The sequence below is a fragment of the Notolabrus celidotus genome, chromosome 7, assembly GCF_009762535.1.
Source record: "Notolabrus celidotus isolate fNotCel1 chromosome 7, fNotCel1.pri, whole genome shotgun sequence".
NCBI classification, from domain to species: Eukaryota; Metazoa; Chordata; class Actinopteri; order Labriformes; family Labridae; genus Notolabrus; species Notolabrus celidotus.
The window spans coordinates 11,435,382-11,459,951 of record NC_048278.1 but is presented as its reverse complement, the minus strand read 5'-3'; the positions used below and the strand labels follow the sequence as shown (position 1 = coordinate 11,459,951).

The 24,570-nt window shown below is 40.6% G+C and overlaps 1 protein-coding gene across 1 annotated transcript in view; it reads right to left on the bottom strand.

Moving 5' to 3' along the window:
* slkb (STE20-like kinase b) overlaps positions 1-24,570 on the bottom strand; it is a 34,868-nt gene that overhangs the window by 5,569 nt on the left and 4,729 nt on the right. Inside the window, exons 2-13 of the mRNA XM_034687206.1 lie at positions 24,122-24,286; positions 16,865-16,913; positions 16,481-16,630; positions 11,965-12,037; positions 11,581-11,775; positions 11,329-11,410; positions 7,962-8,093; positions 5,502-6,170; positions 5,281-5,411; positions 4,937-5,060; positions 4,262-4,441; positions 1,695-1,824 (exon numbers count right to left, since the gene is read on the bottom strand). Of these exons, the coding sequence (XP_034543097.1) occupies positions 1,695-1,824; positions 4,262-4,441; positions 4,937-5,060; positions 5,281-5,411; positions 5,502-6,170; positions 7,962-8,093; positions 11,329-11,410; positions 11,581-11,775; positions 11,965-12,037; positions 16,481-16,630; positions 16,865-16,913; positions 24,122-24,286 (2,080 nt within the window). The remainder of the gene's footprint in view (positions 1-1,694; positions 1,825-4,261; positions 4,442-4,936; positions 5,061-5,280; positions 5,412-5,501; positions 6,171-7,961; positions 8,094-11,328; positions 11,411-11,580; positions 11,776-11,964; positions 12,038-16,480; positions 16,631-16,864; positions 16,914-24,121; positions 24,287-24,570) is intronic.

Sequence of the window (24,570 nt, the reverse complement as noted above, 5' to 3'; positions counted from 1 at the left end):
GCAGCTCTTAGCAGATGTAACCTCATTACAAGATGAATACCTAAGATACTTTGGTCAACATCATCTTTGCTAATAAGGCTGTAATCTTCTTTTAATCTCATATTCATTATTCCTGCTGAAAGCTCTTTATGAGCTCCTAAAGCACAGTTACTACCTCCCATGACTTGGTACACTGAACACTTCTGGGAAGTGTTGTTTGTGTTGCTCCTGGCACATTAAGCATGGGATTAAGTCCCAGCAGCAGTTCTTACTGCTAACTGGCTGCTGCTCACTGCAATCATGGCGAAGCAGCCCTTCTGGTGTTAAAATGGATGAAGCAAAGAATTAATGCGCTCTCAAAAGAGGAATTGTTTGCTGTCGATCCGACGAGCTAAAGATAGGATGATTGCTTTCAAGGTTGTAACATGCTTAACACATCAAGAAACCACACCAAAAAAAAGAAAGAAGAGGATTCGTACGTTATGTTTGCATTGACCTGCTGGAGGTAAGGAATAAGCATTGAAGGTGACATAGGCGAAAGAGGAGGCTTTTTGTCAATTTTTTGTCTCTGCCCACTCTTACAGCTGAACAGAGGTGTGCAGACCAAGCGGCAACCTCCGGTCTCAAAATATGAAGCCCATGCGGAAGTGTTATAAACTGCAATTCATTGAGTATCCGCTTGAGGCTGGCTGCAGAAACACCGGAAACCACATACACACCAATTCAAAAAAGACGATATTTGCAGCAGAAATAAACTTGTTTACAGCCTGGTTCATAAAACGGCTTCAGTCTGAAGAGCTAGTTTCTCTATCAGCACACACTGTGTGGGGGTTGATTTTTTTTTCTAACGCAACGGTTCAGAAGATATTAAGATTAAAAGTTTTTGCCCGAATAAGGACATGACTGACTTGATTGACAGGCGGGAACACATAGCTGTTGGCTAGGAGGCTCAAACCCACCTCTTTACGTTGCACTTAGTCACACAGCATTACCAATATGGCTCCCACCGACGATTGGCTTCAAAACAACGCTCAGGAACAGATGGGTGACATCACGGTGCAGACATGGGCGACAGCAGGGGAATATTTTGTATTTAAGGATGCAGCGCCAGTGTTTAAACTCTAGCTCATAACTCTTAGGAGGGTGCTAACACATAATACGTAACGATTGTTCTTTTCAGCTGTTTTCATTTAGTCCTGTAACTTTATGATCTTGCTGGGGAACCTTTGCATACTTACAAAATAAAAGCATGTTTATTTGAGGCAATATTTTAGAAAGTTTGCAAATAAACTGGGTTACTTACAGTTTAAAAAGAATGTATTGTGGACCCTGCTTCGTGAATCGTATTGTTCAGCAGGTTGAACACGTAATTAAATCCTTATTAGGGTCTCTTCAGCACTTCAGACAACAATTACATGTATTGATGAAATCTAAATACAGATGTTTGCAGCCATTTTTAGATCTGCATCATCTTTGTATTTTGAAGAAATATTACCGCTTCGTTGCATCACTGTCACATTCACGCTCATGGAATGAATCTGACTGTGTTTAGGAATTTCCAATTTAAATATTCTGTCAAAAGGAGCATCTCTGAGTTTCCTTTTATTGATACTAAATGATATATCAGTCTTAATAGCAACCCTTTGAAGCTGAGGAATGATCAACACTTCCAAGAGGTGACACCTTCACATGGAAGCCACATGTATGTAATTTACCTCGAAGCAGTTGCTGCTTGTGGTTGAGGCAGTCCCTCTCGATGGTGGCAAGCTCATGTTTGTGCTGCTGGATGATCTTCTTTAGGGCGCTGTCGAGGTCCTGCTGTTGTTTCTGAAGAAACTCCTGCTCCTGGATGACAATGATTGGGAACAAGTATTTGGAAAACAGGTCTACCAAATTACATCTTGCAGAAAAATCTTACAAAAGCACATTTCTACGATCCCTTATCCTTTTTTTTCAATCCATTAAGGAGTGTTGAATGTTTATGTGAGCCTGCAGGCTTCAGCTCATCCTGTCAGGTTAAGCACAGATTGAGCTGATGCAGACATATACAACTACAGATACAGACTGTTTCACCTGTAAGTCAGTCACATTAATCTGGCCTACTTGGCTCACCTAACACACAGGAAACTAATGATTTGCACGCTTGTGTAGGACTCAGTGATGTGTATCAAACATTTTCAAACTCTCTGCTTTAGCATGCTTCTAAATCATTGAGTGATACTGTGGATTCAACGCTTGGTGAATTTAGAGAGAGCATTTTGAACAAAAAGGAGCATCTTTTTAATGCTTTGTGACTTGTTAACATGGCCATGGAAGCTTGAGGAAGCTACATTACTCATTTGTTGCTACTAGGGATGCACCGGTCCTACTTTTTAGGTCCTGGTCCCGATACCAATACCGATACCTGGGCTTTGGTATCTGCCGATACTGATACTGATACTGAACCGATCCTATCCTGGTATTGATTTAACAATCTCTATCCCTTAATGTGAGGATACAACTAAGAATCATGTTTTGGCAACTTCAGGCTTTTCTGACTTTGAAAACCACAATAAAATGAACATGTTAAATTGACCGTATCATTATTCAAGAGATTATAACTGTGTACCAGCAGTTTGGTGAGTTAATCTTCTTAACCAACAGATATTACAATTCAACTGCAAACCTCAGCAGTGGATAAGAGGAATTAAATATTCTGTACAAAAAAACTCTTTCAAATGAGAATATAAAAACTATGTCAACGTAGTGTATCCCACAGAAGTAGAGTGTACCTGTGGAAGGGAGGAGGGCTATTAAAATCATTGAATACATTATTACTCTGCCCAGCTTTGCTCTTAGTTTCCCTTCCCTGCTTCTGACAGTGTGACGATATTAATCAGCAGCACATTTTATAAAGACGTCCAAATAACACAACTCGCGTTTCTGTAATCTTTCACTCGATACTCCCTCATCACAACAGGAGATCTGCGAGGCGTGTTCATGACGAAGCGTTCTGTAACGATCCAAAACCAAGATTAGTGCAGAAGACAGCAACCAGCTGCACATAACTTTAGAAACAGCGGTATGGGAAGGTTTATATGTAACATGAAACGTTGATCCTTAATCAATGCATTACAAGGTGGGACCTCTCTCTCTCCCACCTGCAGAGCATGCGTCAGGATCTGCAGGTCATCAGACACAGCAGGGGCAGAGAGCAACGAGAGAGTGTTTAAATCATAACAGATGGCGATGTTAGTGGTTAGTAGTAGTGGATCAGTGCATCCCTAGTTGCTATTTTAAAAATCCTCTGAGCCATGAGATCCTTTCCTGTTAGTTTTTTTTAATAAACTATCACATGAATTAAATATTCAGAACTTTTTAACCATCAACCAAAACAAAAAATCCCTTTCATGGCAGTAAACACTTGTTTCTGAGGGACTGAACTAGAGATTTGTTGTACACAATGCACAGAAAGTGCTACTTTAGGCTTGACGATGGCTCTCTTGCATGCACTGATGTATTGAAAAGATATTGTGTGTACTTCAAAGAGTTATATGTTCTGTTTTATAACACACTAGAAAGAGGCAAGCTGTGGTTTCATTTACATCCTGTATCCTGAAGACCAGTGAAAGGACTGAATCATAACATGGGCCACTCCCTGCGGATCACAGTACATTACCCTCCTACACATTGCACTAAACACTGCACACACACTTTAAACTCTGTGGGCACTGCACACTCGGGTAGGTGGAAGGTTTTGAGAGGTCGTAAAAATAATTCAAATAAATAAAAGTGTTGAACAACTTTCTGCATATACTCCCCTCACACCGTTTGAAGTCTTTTCTAACTACAGAGTGTAGCTGACACAAGCAGGTAGTGTGGATCAAAGTTCAGATATCACAGCAAGCCAAGCCCTCATTACCTCCTCTTGTCGTGCCTGGATAACATCCTCTTTAATGCGTTTTATGATAGCGTTTGTCACATGCTTTGGAGAAATTCCCACTTCCTGTTTGGCCTGTGTTGTGGCAGCCATGAGCAATAAGGGGAAATAAAACAGGACAAAAGCTGTGGATAAATCAGCACTGCTGGAGAAATAAATGGCAGGCAGACTAATTAAGCCGCTGTGCAGCTAAATACTGATTATGTAAAGGCTTATAAGACAGATCAGAAGGCAATGTGTGTGCAGAAGTATCAAAACAACATAATAAACACGATATGTACAAGCTATCTTAGACTCCTAACAGATGGCATGTGGGCAATTTCCGTGGCATGAACTACAACATATCTAAGTGTACATCCTAACCTCTTTCTTGCGGTTCTTGAGCATGTTCTGGTACTTGGAGAGCTCTTTGTCCTGCTCAGCTTTGATGCGTTTGGCCTCGTCCCTGAGCCGGTTGGTGTGCTCCTGCTCCAGTCTCTCAATGGTCTGCTTCTGCTGACGCTCCAGGTTCTCCACCTCCTGATCATACTGACGTTTCTTACTCTGGGGGACAAGAGGAAGGGGAAATATCTCATCAGTAAAAACAAACACAGTCAGAGAGAGCAACTCTGTTCTGTCACAGTGTCAAGGTTCAGAGACATTTTGAAGAAGCTGTGGATGTTAGGGATGTTGTATAGAGGCCATATAAGCAAAGTCTGAGAGAGTATAATTTCTCTACATTGTACAAATTCTTCAGTGGAGGATACATTTGTACTTTAAGGAAGCAGAAAAGACTTCCAATCTTTAAAAATCAGAAGAGCGGTCTGTTAATAACCTTTTATGTTTGAGTTTGAATATGAATAACTCTATAGACTTCAAAGGGGGACTGCAGCACAATAAAGGGCGCCAAGATCATGATCAGCCCACTTCCTTGTGACAGCCTCATGACAACTTTCGGTTTAATGATATACACTATATCTAATATGTTGGATGCATTTCAGTCATAGATAGCAGCTTTGAAGCAAAGTCTCTGCATCATTCCTGAACTGGGCAACTCACAGTGGTCTCCTGTTCGAATCGCCTGTAGATCTGCTCTTTCTGCTGCTGCAGCTTGTTGCTGAGCTGCTGCTGAGCCCTCTGCTCCTCCTTCTGCAGGAGACGCAGCTCTCTCAGCTCCTGGCGCCTGAAGGACAGGAAAGATAAAGAGAGGATTGTCAAGTTATGTCTTTTTTTAGCTTGTGGTGGATCACAGTGGTGAGCTCTAACTGAGGAAAACAGGTTGTGCATTTACAAAGATTAACTCCATACACTCAGGTTGTGAGCTAATGTTCCTGGAACTGTATCTGCATAATATTTGCATAAACTGATGCACATGGTGTATGCAAATGAGGTCAGGCAAATACCTCAGGAATCTCATCTCCTCGTTCTTGGTGTCGTTGTCAGTGATGATCTTTGATGTCGTCACGCTAACTTCCACTCCGTCCACCATGAATTTACGAGTCTTCTTTAGCGTCTTCTTCTGGCGCCGGGTGTCCTAGATAAACAAAGACAACAGCTTCTGGTTTTATCTGTAGCTATGCAGGATGGTAAACAGTGTTTGGTATTTGTGGACTGAGTGGGTTACCTGTATGGAAACAGATCCAGGCTCTTTAGTTTTGGACAGAAAGCTTGAGATGGAAAGATTGAGGTCCACACTGCTGTTATCTGCAACAGAGCCGCTCCCTGAGTCTGAGTCTTTCTCTCTGTCATCCTTCACTTTGTCTACGATTGTCTTCTCCCCCTCATTTTCCTTTTTGAGGACAGCTTTATCCTGTCCTGGTAGTGTCACTGTCATCTTTAGATTTTTGTAAGGGTCCTCCTCCTCTGCTGCAACATCCATCGTTTCCTCCTGTGGAGGCTGAGTGGCCTCTGTGGTCCTCTGTGGACTGGTGGGAACCTCAGCTGTGTCAACCTCCTTTTCATCCTCAACAGCTATCTCCAGGTTCTGCATATCCTCAGCAGGTACGCATGTTTCAACCTCTGCTTCTGGGGAGGCATCGTCCACTCCTGCTTCTGCTTTGTGTTCCTCCTTTCTATCCTCAACTGGAGTGTTTTTCCCGGCTGCAGGGGCAGCAGGCTCCTCCACAAAGCTGGTGTCCAGCACATGGTTGGCCACAGGGAGCGAGGTGGGCGTGGGCACCGGCAGAATTGGCTCAGCCTTCTCAGGGACTGAATCCAGAATGGAGGGAGAGAGGGGGACCTTTTCGTCCTCTGAGCTGGCAACGCTGACATCAGAGGGGGCTCGTTTGTGACCCTTAAGAAGAGGTGAGCAACAGAGAGGAGTTAAAAATGCTGTCTTCTCCAAATGCCAGAACACAATGAGGATGCACAGATGCAATTAACAATTCAATTAGTAAATTCTCCTGCTCGCTGACTATTAAAAAAATAACATTTTTTACTGCCCAATCAGGACTCCTTCAAGACACCATATTTCATCCGGGGTTGGTACCTTGCATCTTTCATAACGGCGTGTGGTGTGCCTGATTCGCAGTCTTGAGCCTCAGTTGGTTGTCTCTTTCATTTATTAAGGTTCATATTTTGCTAACTTATCACAAAACATGAGGATAAACATGAACTTGTCTTTAAGCAAAGAATGAACCTACAATCAATTGACTTCAGGCTAATTGTAACTTCAAACAGGGATGTTTCTTTTATATGCAGGAACGTCTAGAAATGTTCCTACGCTTCATGCAGTCCATTAAACACTTTTATCTGCTTACTGATGTTTTCAAATTGACCAAAAATGCCAGCTTTTCGTGTGTTTGTGAAATGGCCGGGTCATGGTTTGGTTTGGTACGAATCAGTGTTAATTGCGGTGGCTATTTTGGATTTAGTCTTATAGTCTGTTAGTGTTAGTTATATTTTAGTCTTTTCAGCCCTTTATAGTTTTAGTCTAGTTTTAGTCGACGCAAACTCAAAACATTTTAGTCTTTGATTTTTGCCGAAACATCTTCACTCTTTAAATAATTCATGTAGTCGATCAGATATTGGTAACTGGGTTGTACCAAGTTTTAAAATCGTCAACATTTCACTCCTAACACTTTTGCTTGTATAATATCTTCAGTTAAATAATTTAGCCTGTCCTTACAAAAAAATCAAAAGAAAACATTCTTGATGTGACCACTGTGACTGTATTTTGATTCTCTTGATTCACAGAAAAATGCCATTAAAGGGCTGTATTGCACATTTACGACGGTCCTTGAATGTACCTGCAGTGACAGGCGCACTGGACAGACAGTCAGTTCATGGCATTCTGAAATGCATCTGCATCTGTCAACAAGGAGTTCATCAAAGCTTACTATTACTAAATGTGTCTGATATATCACCACACTGGAATAAATCAAGCTGAAGACGGGAGCTTTTTATGGTAATGGCGGCAAAAACAGCGAACATCAAATATTAAACAGACGTGTGTCTTTGTCACTAATGCACACCAGGGGGTAAAAATCCTAACAAAATGAACACTGGTATGAATTAAAGTGACAACACCTTTTTCTGTGATGGTCAGGATGCACAACAGGTGTGTACTGGTCACTGGTATGTCTTAAAAACCCTCTCATCTGGGATAAATTCTGTGTTTTGAGGGAGTCTTTTACTCAGTTAACAATTCAGTAGAGCTGTATCAACTGATAATATTTTAAGCCTTCAGTTATTTTGATGTCCTAAGTCAGTTGGTTTTATTTTGTTATTATTACAAAAATTCATGTCTGTTTTAATTGCGTGATCCAACAAACACCCTTAACCCAGTAGACATTTCGGTTTTCCTGTAGGTTACATAAAGAAAACAGCTAATCCTCTAATTTTGTAAATGACTAAAGTTATACATCGCTTTAATTCAGTTTGATAACTTAACTAGATGCTTATTAATTTAACGATGATGGATACATTAAACCATTATTCCAACTGGTTACAGAATAAAGGTATAAATATGAAGCGCCATTTGTGGGAGCTGAAAGGTTGCCCTAAAGCAAAATAAGTATGGCTTGCTTAACAGACGCAAAACTGAAAGAAAGAGAGAATCATTTATGAGCGACTCTTTACACACCCGATGTGCTTCTGTGTCTTCCTCCTCTTCTTCCTCTTTGTGCTCTTCGATCTCCTCTGTGACTTCAGCCTTGGCCTCAGCTATGAGCTCTCTCAGTGGCCTGCTGTCTGAAACACTGGATACAAACGAATGCTGTAAAAAAAAAAAGAAGAGAAATAACATGACATAACATGGTTAGAAAACAAGACCCCTTAACACTGAGTGATTAGCATGTTTTGGTAAACTCAACTTGCACCTTATAGACTTCACCTTATTTGGCAGTAAAGCCTGGACACTAATCCCGTAGATTTTGAGATTTAAACTGCCCCCAGAGGAACAGGCAGACTATTTTTAACATATGCTAAATCAAAGCAAAGACATTCAAATTACACAATGATTCGAAATAGTTCACACTTTCTTCCCTGCATCCTTCTTTCACTCCGTTTCTCTCTGGAATGAAAACATCAGCATGATTTACTACCCAAAAACAAACAAATTAATCAAGCTATTAGTCAATCAGTCAACATGGCTTTCAACTTAGATAACACCACACAAACTGCATCTACGTCTCGTCAGTCTCACCTTTTTCGGCTTAGAAAACTGTTGAACATATTCTAACGCTGGCCTTAGTAAGTGCAGCTTCTTAGATATCAAAACCTTCATCGGTGGCTGACCCCTGTGTTGTATTTTGAAGCCCATTGACTCTTCCTCCTCCTCGAGCACGATCCTTCCGTGGTAGCGTCGTATAGTAATTGCTGTGTTTGTGTGTGTGTGTGTGTGTGTGTGTGTGTGTGTGTGTGCGTGTCCTCACTGCGTCTCTGTAAGTAAGTGGCTCTGACCTGGCGAGCATCTTAAACCCAATGGAAAAAGAAAAGCCTGTACGGCTGACGTCAGCTCGCGCACAAAGGGATGAGTGTCAATCATGCTGGGACACACAGTGCAGTTCCAGGGAAGACCCGACAGCACACAGGTTAGCAGATGTCAACCAGGAATCTTTATTCTCTGCATGGCAGGTGGGGTATGGGGGAGGGATGGGCCATGAAGATTATCACATCAGGTCAGTAAGCAACTACTGAGCTGGGGGGGACTGGTAAGTAGTGAAATATGGGTTCAGAGCTTGAGTTGAATAAACATAAAACTCTCTTTACAGTACTTGGTGTAAAAGTAGAATTTAAAGATACCACAATTTTATAAGTTCTGTCTAATTTCACCATTTGACTCCTACTTTACACCTTATTTTAGTGTTTTCTGACTACTTAATCTGCTCACCTTACTCATGTATTCCACCCACACACACCTACACCTCTGGTCTCTTACTGCACTCACACAGCGGCCTCTCGTGGCCCTCCCCTTTCTGCTTCTTTTTGCCTTCATGTGTTTGCTTGATAGACTTTTTCCTTCTTCTTTGTATATTAGCTTGTACATAAGCTTCAACTGGTCCAGAATTCTGCAGCCCGCATCATCACTAGAACCCCTTCCTTTCACAAGATCACCCCCGTCCTCCAGCAGCTTCACTGGCTCCCGGTCAAATTCAGAATCACCTTCAAAACCCTCCTGTATACATTTAAGGCCATCCACAACCTCGCCCCCATGTATTTGTCTGATCTCCTCCACATTGCCACCCCCCTCGCTCCCTCAGGTCTTCCGTCTCAGCACCATGGGGAGCAGAACTTTCAGTTGCTCTGCTCCCCAACTCTGGAACTAACTCCCTCTACCCCTCTTCAAATCAAGACTCAAAACCCATCTGTTTCAGTCTGCATCCTCTGTTTAATTCCACTGCTTCATTTTAACTTGGTGTTTCATTTGTTTGTTGTTTTTATTTATTTTATTGCATTATTGTATTTATTGTGTTTTAATCTCTCTGTAAAGTAGCCTTGAGTGTTGAGAAAGGCGCTTTTAAATAAAATGTATTATTATTATTACACAAATCTTAAAACACACCTTGTGTTTGTAGTTCTCTTTATAACACAAAGTTAGCTGCATGTGCATGAGTCTTGTTGTTCATGACACAGCGTACCAGAACCATCAAAATCAATAGTAAGAAAAACATCCACTCCAGCTTGGTTCACTCACAGAACAACATAAGAAATCAAAGTATATGTGTTAACATAGAGTTATCGATGCAATGACTTCTCTACTTCTATCTGTTTCTGCAGGCCGTGTTTGTTTTTTTAGCAAACCTTTCAGGCGACCCCAGAAAAAGGAGGGAGGAGAAATTGTCTACCAAGTCTGTAATTAATAATAATAATAATTGATAGGATTTGTATAGCACTTTTCATGGTACTCAAAGTTGCTTTACAGAAAAATAAAAAATAAAAATAAAGCAAATAAATAAAACAGAAAAGAAGAAAGACGGGGGGCAGGGGTAGAGGTTATGTTTTGTATGATTTTTGGAACATGTAGGTCTTGAGGTGGTTTTTAAATCATTGAAGTGAGTCAGAGTTGCGGATGTGTGAAGGGAGAGAGTTTCAGAGAGTTGGGGCAGCAACGGCAAAGGCTCTGTCCCCCAAGGTGCGGTGCTTGGACTTAGTGATTGGGGGCAGCAGATTGGCATCTGATAGATCTGAGGCGGCGAGATGGGGAGTGGCACTTGAGGAGGTCGGTCAGGTATGAGGGGGCAAGGTTATTGAGGGCTTTGTTGGTGATGAGGATGATTTTGAAGTTGATTGGGTGCTGTATCAGGAAACCAGTGGAGGTGCTGAAGGATGGGTGTGATGTGGGCTCTGGAGCGGGAGTAGGTGAGTAACCAGGCAGCTGAGTTCTGGACATGTTGGTTTTGTGGAATTGTCATAGTCTTATATATATGTAAGTAAGAATGTCTATCTATTGTATTCTTTCAGTCTAAGGGTCAGGGGCAGAGTAACTTTATTCCTATGTCCACGGTGATAGGCCAGACAGGGTCAGTGTAGTAATCAAGGCCTCTCCCCCTGCTCCTGTCTTTATCTGTTGTGACCGACTTACTGTCTACAGAACCAGAGCACAGGTCTTCTTCCCAATTGTTGTGTTCCTATTGTCCAAATATGGTTATCTAACTTTAGTGTCGTCTTTGGGGGAATAAATACCATGCCTGGGGATTTGTCTGTCTCAGAACTGACTTGGCATTGCACTGCACTCTCCTGCCTGTGTACCGTTATGTTATTTCTCCTCGATCGAGTTCTACATAAACTATTTCAATGTAAGCCGTCAGAGTCTCCTGAGTCTTCTGTGTCCAGTGTCCAGTTTGTTACTGAATTCCATCACAGATGGAGTTTTTGGGGTCTTTGTGGTGCTGTTTGCTTGGTGTGATATGTACAATAATTTTCAAGCAAAGCTGCAACCCATAATGTTTAACAAAAAGGAAAAGTCAAGTAATGTAAAGTTGTACTTTACATTACATTACGAAACGTACCTGTAGCAACTGTCTAGGATTCCATCTGTTGTCAACATGCTTGTCAAGACACCGCCTCAAGAAATCACTGAATTCTGGGGACCTAAAGAGTTAAAGTGGAAAACAATAGACTTATATATTATGTCATATATGTGTAAACAATAACAAATAGTTAAGCATGCAAAACTAATGCCTGCTAATCCAAACCATGGACCCTAAAGGCTGCAATTCTCCTTTTCCTGACAGAGCATACAGCTCCACTTCGTGACTCACCAGCGTGACGGCTGCATCAGGGTGGGAGGGTCTGCTTTCGCTATTTTCAGCAAAACCCTCATGGGGTTCATCTCGTGATTGGGTGGCTCAATCTGTGCCAACTCGATCAAGGTGACCCCGAGGGACCAGATATCAGCCTTGTAGTCGTATGGGCGGTCCTTTGACGTCTCGCACATCACCACCTCTGGAGCCATCCTGGAGAAGAGAGAGAAGGAAGTTCATAAAAGAGATCTAAAGCTTATGTGTAATTATTGGATAATGTTCAGGATAGATGAAGAAGCAAATCTGATAGGAGGAAAAAAAAAGAAGTTTTTCTTTAATAGCGATGTCCAGAAAAAATTATATTGAATTAATTTACATGTTTGTGTCATATATTGCACTCACCAGTAGGGTGTTCCAATAAAAGAATCTCTCCTCTGCAGTGTTTTGGTGTTTTTGGCAGACACACCGAAGTCAGCTGGAAGACATGTGATACAAGAAATAACAGGAATCAGCCATGAGACCACCACTGTCACCATTTACTTTCCAAATGTAGCCACACAAACAAAGTTTTGTTAAAACTGAAATACAAAAAAAAGCAGCTGGCAAAGCTTAACATGTGTAATATGATGTAAAAACCCCTGGAAACTGAATACTTCATTACACCTTCCCACATTTAACACAGTGACATCATGTTTTGTATGCATCATGTGTGAGTAACGTCTCATTGTTGTCCTTGCAGGCAGATGCACAAGCACCTCTCTCTCTCTCTCTCTCTGTCTGTGTGTGTGTGTTTGTGTGTGTGTGTGATGTGCTATGTCACATGACAGAGTGCTTGTTGTGTGTTCTTACTCTGAGCTTGTTACGTCCACCAGCAATGACTCATATCCTTCTAAGTGAGCTACGTAACTGCGTCTGCTGTGGATGGATGATTGCGTACAAACTGAGGAGCAGGTTGAAACAATTTATTTAAACGAGTTCATGCAGCGATGGCCAATCAACAGTAAGTTTGAAGTGTGAGGTTAAGTGAATTTGTGTGGTTGAGAGACACGAGGCAAAGATGCTGCATGAGATTAGAAAGGGCAGGTGCATGCTGGTGTTCCTAAAACAACAGGAAGTTATTCACTATGATGACTTTTTATTCCCTTTAGGGTAGCATTGAGTCTCCTGAGAAAAATGATTCACACTTCATTCCTTGTTCTTCAGTTTTAATGATTCAAGTCACATCCTTCCCTGATATATCACTCCCTTATCATGCAACACTTTCCTGGAGGAAAACTAATGACATCAGTCTTGTCATCCAGTAGTTAATTCAACTTAAATTAATAGGCCTACAGACCTCAGTGTTTGTGCCAGCAAAATTCTACTTATTAAGATGCTATCACTGGCTCCATGCACAAGAAGCTACTGTTCAAGCATTCATTCTGTGCAGGAGTGTGGCGGAAACCTGAAAATGAAACGATTTGTCTTTGTGAGCTTTATTTCGGCCTTCAGTGAGCTCTGCAAAGCGATCAGCTGGCAGAGTAATCTGACAAGTGAGACAAGGCCTGCACATCTGACCCAGAGTGAAGATTCAACACGGTATTTATCGTCTTCACAGTATAAGATGATCTCATCTAAAGTGAGACATGGTCTGCACATCTGACCCAGAGTGAAGATTCAACATGGTATTTATCGTCTTCACAGTATAAGATGATCTCATCGTTTAACAAACTCAAAAGCTTTGAGACAAACAAGAGAGCTTTTTACGACCTCTCCCTTCGTGGTCACCTTCTTGACCTCTCACTCCATGGTTTCCCCTTCAGCCATACGAACAGATCACAATATATAAATCTCAGGAGGTCTGTGTGTGTGTGTGTGTGTGTGTGTGTGTGTGTGTGTGTGTGTGTGTGTGTGTGTAACTTACTAACTTATGATTAACACAAGAATAACATACTATAATGTCTGTATTTTTCCCATCACAGGAGCATTAAAGACCTTCTTGGGAGCATCAATGTTGTGGATCAGAGAACTGTTTCCTGTGTATGTGTGTCTGTTTGCACTGGCACCAGCATGCCCATTCAGTGTACGTGAATAAACATGTAATCGGCATCTTCAGGCCATCAACTTTAAACAGAGAATAGCTGAAGCAGTGATGAAGATTGTTTTAAACTACTGTTTTCAAAAGAGGATGTAGCAGTGTGGACTGAGCCATTGCGACAAATTGTTATAAGAGTTCCTACTCCTTCTTAAAGTTTAGTTTAATGATAATCTTTGGCTTGTGTGTGCAACATCCACTGCAAACAAACCTCCATAGATCTTAGCAATCATAGAAAAAGGTACAAACTTTCACTTCAAATGTGTGCGAATTAAGAGTTACTGAAAATTCCCAGAAAATGAAGCTTCTGTGTCAGTGTTCTGCATCATAGAAAGTCTTCTGTAATAGAGACAAGTTAGGGACGGACCCACTCTGCACTGCATTTTCACACTACTACTACCATGACTCTTCAGAGCTTTGTAAATAATTAAGCCTTTATATTTCACTTGTAGATCATAAACACCAATCTGTGAGCAGCTATGGTCAGGGATCATTTTTCTATGCATACTAGGGGTGAGCAATGCGGCCTCAAAATGATATCACGATATTTCAAGAAAATGTGCGATAACAATGTATACCATGATATTTTCCACCGGGCATTTTCCATCAAAGCATTAACTTTTTCATCCACCTGTCACTGTGGCTTGTGGTTTCCTAAACCTACCAGCTACTCATTTTTTTACGGGTCAATTTTTTAAAACCGCTTACATTGTTTAATGGCGTGTTATAAAATAACCAGGGCTTATAATATTCAACTATTATGTTAAATTTTAATGATCGATATTTCAACTTCTTAACAAAACTCTGACCTGTTCTGTGCTCTTCATAAACAGAATATTTTTTTACATTTAATTTATTTTGGTTTATTATTATTTTATTATTAGTGCCTTTAATTCAGCCATGTTCTCCCAGGCTGATCTATCTGACATTGAACGTTATATTCATTGTAATGTTGTAAAATGATTTTGGTCTGCATGAGTAGGGTCATCATAGACACACAGGCTGCAGCTGGAAACCTTTATTTCATTGTGTGATCGTATGTATGAATGCATGAGTCGTGTTAAGTTGCTGCTGCTGAAAACATCCCAGTTCCTGAGGTGGATGTTTCAAAATAATTAGAATAATTATACCGGTATTATCATGGACAGTATGATATGCCACAGCTTTAATGCACTCACTAAAATCTGAGATGGGATACAATATCACAGCAAAAACTTTTTTTACACCTTTAAAACAGGCATTTAAGCTATCTTCATGCAGGATATGCCTGCAAACACTGATACCCGCTCCACTTTCCAAGATAGCACCTGTGTGGCTGATTATTTTTTTTACTGTTGATCTTGCTTTTATATTTTTCCCTCTTGCTCTTTTGTTTTCTGCTGAACCAGAACCTGCTTTGTTTTAGTTTTAAAGAGTCAGGTGGTTGGTCAAAGTGAATTTTTACTTACTGTTACTGTTCCCTTTCCCTCCAGAAGAGTATTACAAAAAGGTAATCCTAGTCAAAGAGTTCAAAACAGCACAAGATCTTTCCTCATGACTGTTTTTACATGTATGAAGTTTAATGTCATGAAAAGGATCATGTGAATTTTCTAAGCTTCTTACGCTAGAAGAGCCAGAATACTGCAGTGAAACTTCAAAGGGGTAACATTGTGTTTTTTTTGTGTGCTAAAACTCTACGAGCTTTGTCTTTGGATTGTGAATGATAAAAAACAACTTGGATATCAAAATATTTGGGATGCATGAGTGAAAGCAGAGAGTATATTGATTGCATTCCTAATCCATCTCAAGCGGTTAAATGACGAGGAAAATTTTGATAAATATGAGGAGTGTTTGGGCAAAAGCACACATCCTTCTTTCCTTTCTCTGAAGTAATTCCTGAAAATGATACAAATTGAGTGACTAAGTCAGCAAAGAGCTACTTTTAAAGCAAATATTTTCTCTTCAATTTCTTCAACACAGTATGTACCTGATGACATGGACTACATTTTCCCCTACTTAGTCTTCAGCAATATTTACTAAAGCATGACAGATATAAGGATGTAATCAAATAAATTCTGGGTACTAAAGCTGACAGGTTGAGAGGGATCTGTAACACTAAGGTGTAATAAATATAGACATTTTTTGGCAGGACACACTATTTAATAAAGCTGCCAGTATAAAGAATATCTTGTGATGATGCCTGAAAAGGCCAGATGGTCCAATAGTTACACTTAAATATAAAGTTTGTAAACATGCGCTTCAGTTGCTTATCACACATTTTATTGCTAGATTAAATATTTTTAATGCTAAGCGTGATACAACTAGAAAAAAAATAGATTTGAAAAAACAAAACAAGGTATTTCCAACTATGTTTTGCCAATAGAAGTTCCAAGGGAGTCTGCTAATCGAGCTGATCATTATGAAGCAAGTCTAGTTTTTAGCATTTGACTCATAACTTTAGCACGGAGGTAACGGCTTGGATTAAAACTGGGACAAAACTCAACAAAGCATTAATATGTTAAAAAAGTCTGTGTTTCTTTAATATTCTTTGGAAGGGCTGCTGCAGCTAAAAGCACAGCAGCTACAATTGTTTCTGTCTGAAATCAATGATGTTCAATGACAAAATCAAGGTTTGTAAAATGCCATCTTGCACATTGAGAAAGTAGTCAAATGAAGCAAACTGATTGTCAACTGTGGAGTTATTTCTGGTGTTACGTAGGATGCTAGATTCACAACTAGTGATACCTGTGTATTTTATGAAGACCATGTTCAAAGTAGATTTGATACTGAACTTGTGTACCTATTGAGCTAGAACGACAGGATGCAGCTTCTGCTGTTAACAGCAGGATATGACTTTGCCCTTACCCAGCTTGACGTCACCGTTCAGCGTTAGAAGAATGTTTCCGGCCTTCAAGTCTCTGTGGATGATGTTGTTATCGTGGAGGTAGACGAGGGCCAGCAGAGTCTGCTTACACACCACCCTGATCTGAGGCTCTGTCAGGGGTCTCTCCAGTTCTGAAGGGGGACGAGGGTCACACAAACACATGCTCAGCATTCCTGAACCAGGAATTCACTAATGCAACATAATCGTAGATGGTAATGAGGGTTAAGCTGCACTTGCTGTATTGATGACTGAAGAATGTCATATGTGGCTGGCCTTCAGAGGATTTGGTAGATTGATTTTTTCACTCTGTCGTTTACTGCTGCGCTAAATTACAACCTGTGTGCAAAGTGGAAATGCTGACTCACCTAGCATGACTGCGTCCACAGCCCCTCCTGCACAGAACTCGATGAGGATCTGCAAACGAGGGGGAAAAGGGCACAGTCAGTGTGTTCTTCAACATTTGCAAAACAGACATTTGTTTATGGAAAACAGGGTGCGTCACATACAAACTGTTTGTCTTGTAACAACTTTAAGCAGTGGTATCATCATTTAACATGACAAAATCAATTGGACTTTAACTTACTAATACATACAACATACTAATCCAAATTTGAACGAGATCTTTATCATTCATTATTCTGTTTATTTATTTCTCAGGGATAGTGTGAATTATAATCCTTCTGTGATTATCACACATTTTTCCAGACAGTTTATTATTTACAGGGTAAAGTTTAAAAAGTCCAAACTAAAGATGTAAACATGCCAATAACAATAAGCAGGACACAGAGGTGAGTCGCAGTAAAACACGTAAACAACTTATTCATTTGGATACACAGAACAAGACCTTATAACAGTCTCTGATGGAGACATGTGGGACACTGTGATCTGGTCTGTCTGTCTGACCCCAGCCCTGTGCACTGTGAACAAACCTGCTTCTGATTTTATTGGTTAAAAATGAAAGCTAATTTGAATCAGTATTTGCAATATAAATTGTGAAACGTTGATTGGAGATAAACATTGAGCTGCAACAAAACAGGTGAGAGCAGGCCCTCCTGGAGTCAGCTGAACCTCGCCACTGTCAGAACTATTGTGAAGCTCTGGAAGGCTCTCAGATCCACACAGAAATGTTTTTGCCTGCATGCATTTCCCTGCTGGAACATTCATTGTATATGTACTAAATTTCTAGGGGGTCAATGTTATCGCATTCCCTATCTACCAACAAAGCCCAGGCAATTTGAGAATGAACCTCCAGCAGGCCTGCGTGAATGAAACACTCTGAGCCCTAAAAGGCATTTAGAAGCTTTCTGCATGGATACTGACGTAAGAGGATTGGCCCAGTTGAGGCCACAATGTGGAGAAGGTTTCACAGCTGCTAGTTAGCTAGCTAGCTATAATGCCAGACCTGAGGCCTTATTCTGTAATAGGATTAACGTTTCTATAGACACAGCACCTTCAGGCAGGGGTGGGTGTGACTCTGGCAGTGTGTAAGGCAGAGCATCTGGAGCAGAGTGGCTGTGTTAGCATGCTACTTAGCCTCCCTGTTTGAAGCTTTTTCCCAGTTTTGATCTTTTTCTAGATAAGAACATGGAACATCAGAAAATCTGGTTATTCACACATGTTTACATGACCATGACAGGAGCCTGGGAGGTTTACTACAAAGCTGGATTTGGGGTCATCCAGGTAACTTCAGGGTTAACTCAAGGTTTTCAGGACTTCCAAGGGGGTTCACGACTTATCAGGTTAGATCACCATGGTAACTTAAGCTGAACACCTAACCAGCTATGGGGCAGGTGATGTTGAGGATTAGAGAACAGTTTGTAAAAAAACTAATCTCTTGGTCGTCTGAGTTTTGTGAGCGATCGTGAGAGGGGAAGAGAGAGCGAGATCGAGAGGACACTTTTCTACTTGTATGGTTTTACACCTTGTGAAGATCTGGTTCATACCATAGCCTTAAAAATGTTGTAAATGTACGTACAAGTGCCTATCACTTTTATATTCATTTTTATGATCTCCATACAGCTTGGTTTGATGTCGTCAGGACTGCAGCTGAAATATTACACCCTACAAAGTGTGATGCATGCCACGATAATAAATCAGAGCAACAAATCAGTTGCAGGAGTTATCTTTGTCATATTTAACATGTTGTAATTATAGTATAGAGATTATAGTGAGTCTTAATTTGCACATTCACTGTCAGAGTGTTTTGTGTCTGTGCCAGTTCCTTCGTTTTGTCAAAGCAGCTGTGTTGATCTTAATCTGGATTACGTGTTTAATTTCAGATTTTTCCAATTTGGTCTGAGTTTGTACAATATGACGATCTGCTGACAACAGACTTGTTTATGTTTCAGAACTGAACATATGTTGCTAACTTCTCACCGTTGAACCAGTTTCGTGAGACTGGTTAGAGATATCTCCTCGCTCAGGGTTAGTGAAGCCAGACGACCAAAAGATACCCGAGGTTTGTTAAGCTTGCTTCGTAGTACATGCCTCTGGTGTCTGATGATCCATGCACACTTGTGTCCTGACTTCTGACAATCTCAGACACTATTCTCTCTACCAACATGAGAATGTTGGTAGAGAATAACCCCAAGGAGGTTATTTTTAGATTTTATGTAGCCTGGTTTGTGTAACAAGAAGAGGCATATCCAGGTTTAAGGAAATTTGGATGAGGGCTTATTTGTGTTTCTGAAACCACAATTCGATATTTACATGGCAACACAACCAGAACACCTCAAAACCTGTGTATAAACAGGAAACTAGTGTGCATGTTCTGCAAGTGTCTTTGTTCAGCTGTATTTAGGAAGTATGGCTAGCCTCGTCACAAACCCAGTATGTCACATTGGAACTACGTGATGCTGTGTTGCAAGGCCTTATATCAGGGACTATCAAGCCAGCTTTGGGAAAACATGCATATTAAAGGGGGATCACTTATCTCTTGGTTCAGACTATGTCACAGTTTTAAGACACAGATGGGATCATTTTGTTTGGATGCATCTTCATAAATCTCAATGTTGCCTCTGATTAGCTTTACTTCTGAACATGTTCACTTCTTTTATCCGTTTAAACGAGCTCTCAGATAAAACACAGAGTTCCTTTTTAATGACTTGGTTCTTTTCAAAATCAGAACACCACAGTCTGATATATAAAAACCTTTTCAATACCACCGTCTCTCTAACTCCTCACTACATAAAGAGAGCATAAAAACATCTGTATTACATTAGAAAGTCGATGTAATTCGCAAACAAATGGTTTTAAAATAGAAGCTTATGTATCTTTCCACCAGCTACCCACGAAGGGCACAGGTTAGGTGGCTCATAGGAGCAACAGCAACCACTGAATGGTCCTTTTTATGTTTCAGTGCGTGGACCTAACACAGTGCTGTGCTAAGTTTGAGCAATATGGGAAAGTTAACAGACTTCACTAAGCAGTGGAATTAAGTAACTGATCATTCCCACAAGAGTCTGCCAGCTGGAACTGGCAAAATGATGCCATCATGGTGATCGAGTTACAAAAGCGGAAGCAGTCTGATACAACGTGTCCAATGAAGAGCAATATCTGGACTCTTTATGATCCATCTGTGTCAAAAGGGGGCATGCACATCTGGTACAGAAACAAAATAGAAGAGAACTGGCCTGTTTGTACAACTGCAGAGCAATTCTGTGAGTGAAGTTAGTTCAAGGTTGGATATTTGACAGCCTGAGTGAATAGTGAGATAAATATACATTAAAGCTATGGAGTTGGAAGAGCTGCTTCCACCATGATTTATTTATTTTACAAACTCATGTTTTTCCCCTGCATTACAGCAGAATCATCCACTCCTGCATCAACAAGTCCACACCTGAAATCACTACACATCAGAGTGAAACACAACACTGTCTTTACCTGTCAAGCAACTCGGCAGTCAAATTTAGCAACATTGAAACAACAACTTTTTTTACAATAGGCCATTAATCTGCAGATCACATTCATGCCAAATTATGGGGACTGTGCAAATCACAGAACTCGATGCATTACACCACTAGCATTTAGAGTCTGGACGTTCTAGACTCCAGCAGCAACAGATGTGCTGGACTCCAGCGGCAACAGCTACTACTACTCATCTCTCTCTCTCTCTCTCCCTCTCCCTCTCTCCCTCTCCCTCTCTCCCTCTCCCTCTCTCTCACTCCCTCTCCCTCTCTCTCTCCAACCCCAACTCGCTGTCTAACATGAGTCTGGTTCAACTCGAGGTATCTGCCTGTTAAAAGGAAGTTGTTCCTTGCCGCTGTGACTAGCTAAATACTGCGAGGTGCAATGCTCATGGTGGATTAAGATGAGATAAAACCATATACTGTATAGATAATGGACGTGGTATTTGTGACGTCACCCATCTGTTTCAGAAGCCAAGATTGTCGGCGGGAGCCATATTGGAAATGTTGAACTCAACATAACTGCTGTCGAGTGAGTGTGACGTAAAGAGGCGGGCTTTCAGCGTCCTTGCCAACAGCTACAGTGTTCCTGCCTGTCAATCAAGTCAGCTGTACCTCTCGTCATGGAAAACTTCTTCGTAATTGCTGCATTATGAAAAAATCCACCCGTTCAGTGCGTCCCATCAAGAAATGAGCTATCCAGACTATACTCTCTTCTATAGTCTTTTGTACCAGGCTGTAAATATGTTTATTTCTGCTATAAAGATCGGCTTTTTTGAATTGGTGTGTATGTGGTTTCTGGTGTTTCTGCAGCCAGCCTCAAGTGGGGACTTGATGAACTGCAGTTTTTATTACTTCTGCATTGGCTTCCATTCTCGCACGGTTGCCTGAGTCTTATCCTCTCTTGGTGTTGGGTCTTTGTTAATAATTTAACACAGAGTCTGGTCTAGACTTGCTATGCTTGTAAAAGCGTCTTGAGATAACGTTTGTTGTGATTTGGCGCTATCCATTAAAGACTGATTGATTGATAGCATTTACCCACTGTGGCTCCCAAATCCACAGACTCATGTTCCACTGTCTACAGAATGTATGTTTTATCAGTACATTACCAAAATCATATTCATACACTTCCATGCTACATAGGGAACTCGCCATTCACTCCCCTACACTGAGATTTTTGGAGGAAGAGGAAGTAAAGCTGCAACTCTGCAAAGTTGTAACCATTGAGAAACTGACTGTAGTTGATATGTTGGTTAAGGCCCAAGTTTTAGTCAGGGTCAAATTGAGAAGTGACAGAAACTTTGGGGAGTTATCTTTTTTTTTTCCTCTAAAAAAAACTGCTCCCAGAGGTTTTGTGGAATTCTATTATTCAGTTGAGCTTTTCAAGACTGTTCTTCTTGTAACAACAAAGCCCTTACAAGACACACAATTGCTCAAGTCTCCGTCTGGGCTATTCAACACACTAGTGTTTCACTGTAGGCGTTCTGTTGTTTTAGCGGCTCTGCTCTTGTACAATGGCCCTCACAGTGGTTCTTCAGAGTGGCAAGAGGCAGGGAGGAACCTCGGGCCAGGGCTGTGACTTCCTCTCCCACTTGTTTATTTCACACACACACAGAATACATAGAGTTGTGAGTGTGCATCACATATTTATAATTCAATTCATGGGACAAAGATAGTGTTAATGCTTATAAAAGATAGAAATATTAGCAACATCATGCCTAGAAACCAGGGCTGTGTTACTGAAACTGTAGCACAACACAGAGAAAGGTCAACTGCTGACACATTTTAGATTGCAGCTGTAAAGTTAGTCACCCAAGACTCTGAATAAAGCCTTTCATCTCGAGGAGGAAATTTCCTAGAAACACTTTCATTTATTACTTTATCTTCTGTGAGGAACTCCACTTTGCACAAACAGGTGCTGCACAGACCAAGATAAAAATCAACAGACAGCCTCCATTGAGCTACAGCTATTGTTTGGGGAACAATGGGGAGGAAAAGGGCTGAGCGCTGGATGATATGTACTGAAATTAAATACTCAGGTAATAATGAGAGTTTATAATGAGCGACTGTACTTTGAGATGTTTGCGTACTGGCTCATAAGATGAGTATTGAACTTCCTATCATGTTCTAGCCACTGCCTGTTCCAGCCTTGTTTCTCTCTTGTGTTTCTGGAGAGTTTGTCATTTTTTTAGTATGAATTTTTTTTAAAGCTTTGAATTCATGATTTGTTCTCCAAAGCCCTCATAAAAATGGTTTAAATAAAGACTGTAGTTGCTTTTTCTTAACTTGGTTTTGTATGATTTGTCCTATGTAAGTTGTCTTTTTTAAAACTTGTCTTATTATGATGCTCTGTTTTTAACCATTTCCTAACTTTTGTAGAGTTGTAGAGTTCTACCGAGTAGAGTTTTGTGTGTTTGCCGAGCAATGCTGAATATTCTATGTGAAGTCCTTTAAAAATTAAACCCAATTTTTACCCCTAGAGAAACTGACTACAGAAATACAAATCAGAGGACACATCTTTCAAAACCTCTGGTGTTCACACCTATACAGCCTTGGGGAAGGTCTGTATTAAAGGGGCCTAAAATATAAGTTATGATGCAGTTCTTCTTGAAAAATGCCAAAGAAGAAATCAAATATTAAAATACACATATTTGTTGATGAAATTATTGTTGCAGTGATGCATCATTTGAGTTGTGAATGAAAAAATGTATGCCATTTTTGTTTTCTTTTGGCTTACTTTTATCTAAAGAGGGCTTGTTTTTATTGGGTTGTTTGTTCTGCTTTCTTTTGTTTAAATGTGTAGTTGTCTGTTTTTGTTTCATTTGTTTGTTATAGTGTATATATGTATAATGGTAAAGGTAAATAAAAAAAGAAAACCTTCAAACAAACGGTATGTTTTAGACCAACCTGTAATTAAGCCACGAGGTCCTGGCACAAACAGATTTTTCATGCTTGAACACTTCCCATGTATTTAACCTTTTGATACATGCTGTGCTGCAGGGTCAAAGTAGAAGTCACATAGCCACAGTATCTATATGTGTCTCAGTATTCACTGGAGCACAACACTGATGCTTACACCAGAACTTCAGAGTTTGTCTTGCACTGAAAACTTGAGGCTGTTTCAAAAGATGTTCAAACGTGCGTCTGCTTGACAAAACAGGCGACAGACAATAGAATAAAAAAGTTTTCAAAACCGAGCTCATAAAAAAGGCTGAAGAATAAACTGGTACTGGTCTGATGATTAACAGCTCTAAAAGCTGCTTGTTTCTGGTGCTCATGCGAACTTTAGCCTCACACTTTGATAACAATACAGCACCAGGAAAGGAACGTGCATGTGCTGCAAAAACCTTGCAATGACACCCCAGTGATGTTTAATGCAGTAGTAAAAGCTCACACTGAGCACACATATCCATTATCAAGAAAGCCTGAATAAAAGGCTCACACAAGGACTGAATTTTTTCTCTGATTTTAGAGATTTCATTTAATAAAAACATGCAGTTTTTGTTCTGATCAGATTTTTCGCCTGAACACGCTCCAGCCTTAAAACATTCATTTGAAACTTCATGCATAACTTAAAGATATCACTCATTTGTCATTCAGGATGATGTTTTACTGACTCATACTGATGTTAGTGTGCATACTTCCCTCTGCTTGGGTGGGGATACAGAGGAAACACTGTTGACTTTGTAACTCAAGAGAGCTCTTCATTCTACTCACCCAGAGTTTGCCCTCAAAATAGAAAGCGTCGAGCAATTTGACAATGTTCTGGTGGTCGCAGGAGGCCAGGATGTCAATCTCCACCATGTAGTCCTCCAACTCCTCCTCTGTCTTTGTGTCAATAACTTTGGCTGCAGCGAGGATGCCTGTCTGTTTGTTTTGAGCCTGAGGGATGAAAATATGATTAGATGGTAGAATGGACAGAGGACTTCTGCAGTTACTCAGCTCACAGTTGAACGTCTTGCTTGTCTTGAACAGTAATCATGTTAAAAAGGAGGAACTTTCTTCTTCTTTTTACCAACTGTTTCTGATGATTTGTTAGATACAGAGCGTCTCAGCTGTGAGCCTCCAGCTCAGTCAGTTCTCCTCACACACATTAACTTAAAGACTTCTAAAAGGCCAAATTTGGTTTATGTTGGTCTTTCAGTTGTCTTAACCTGAGACCTGCA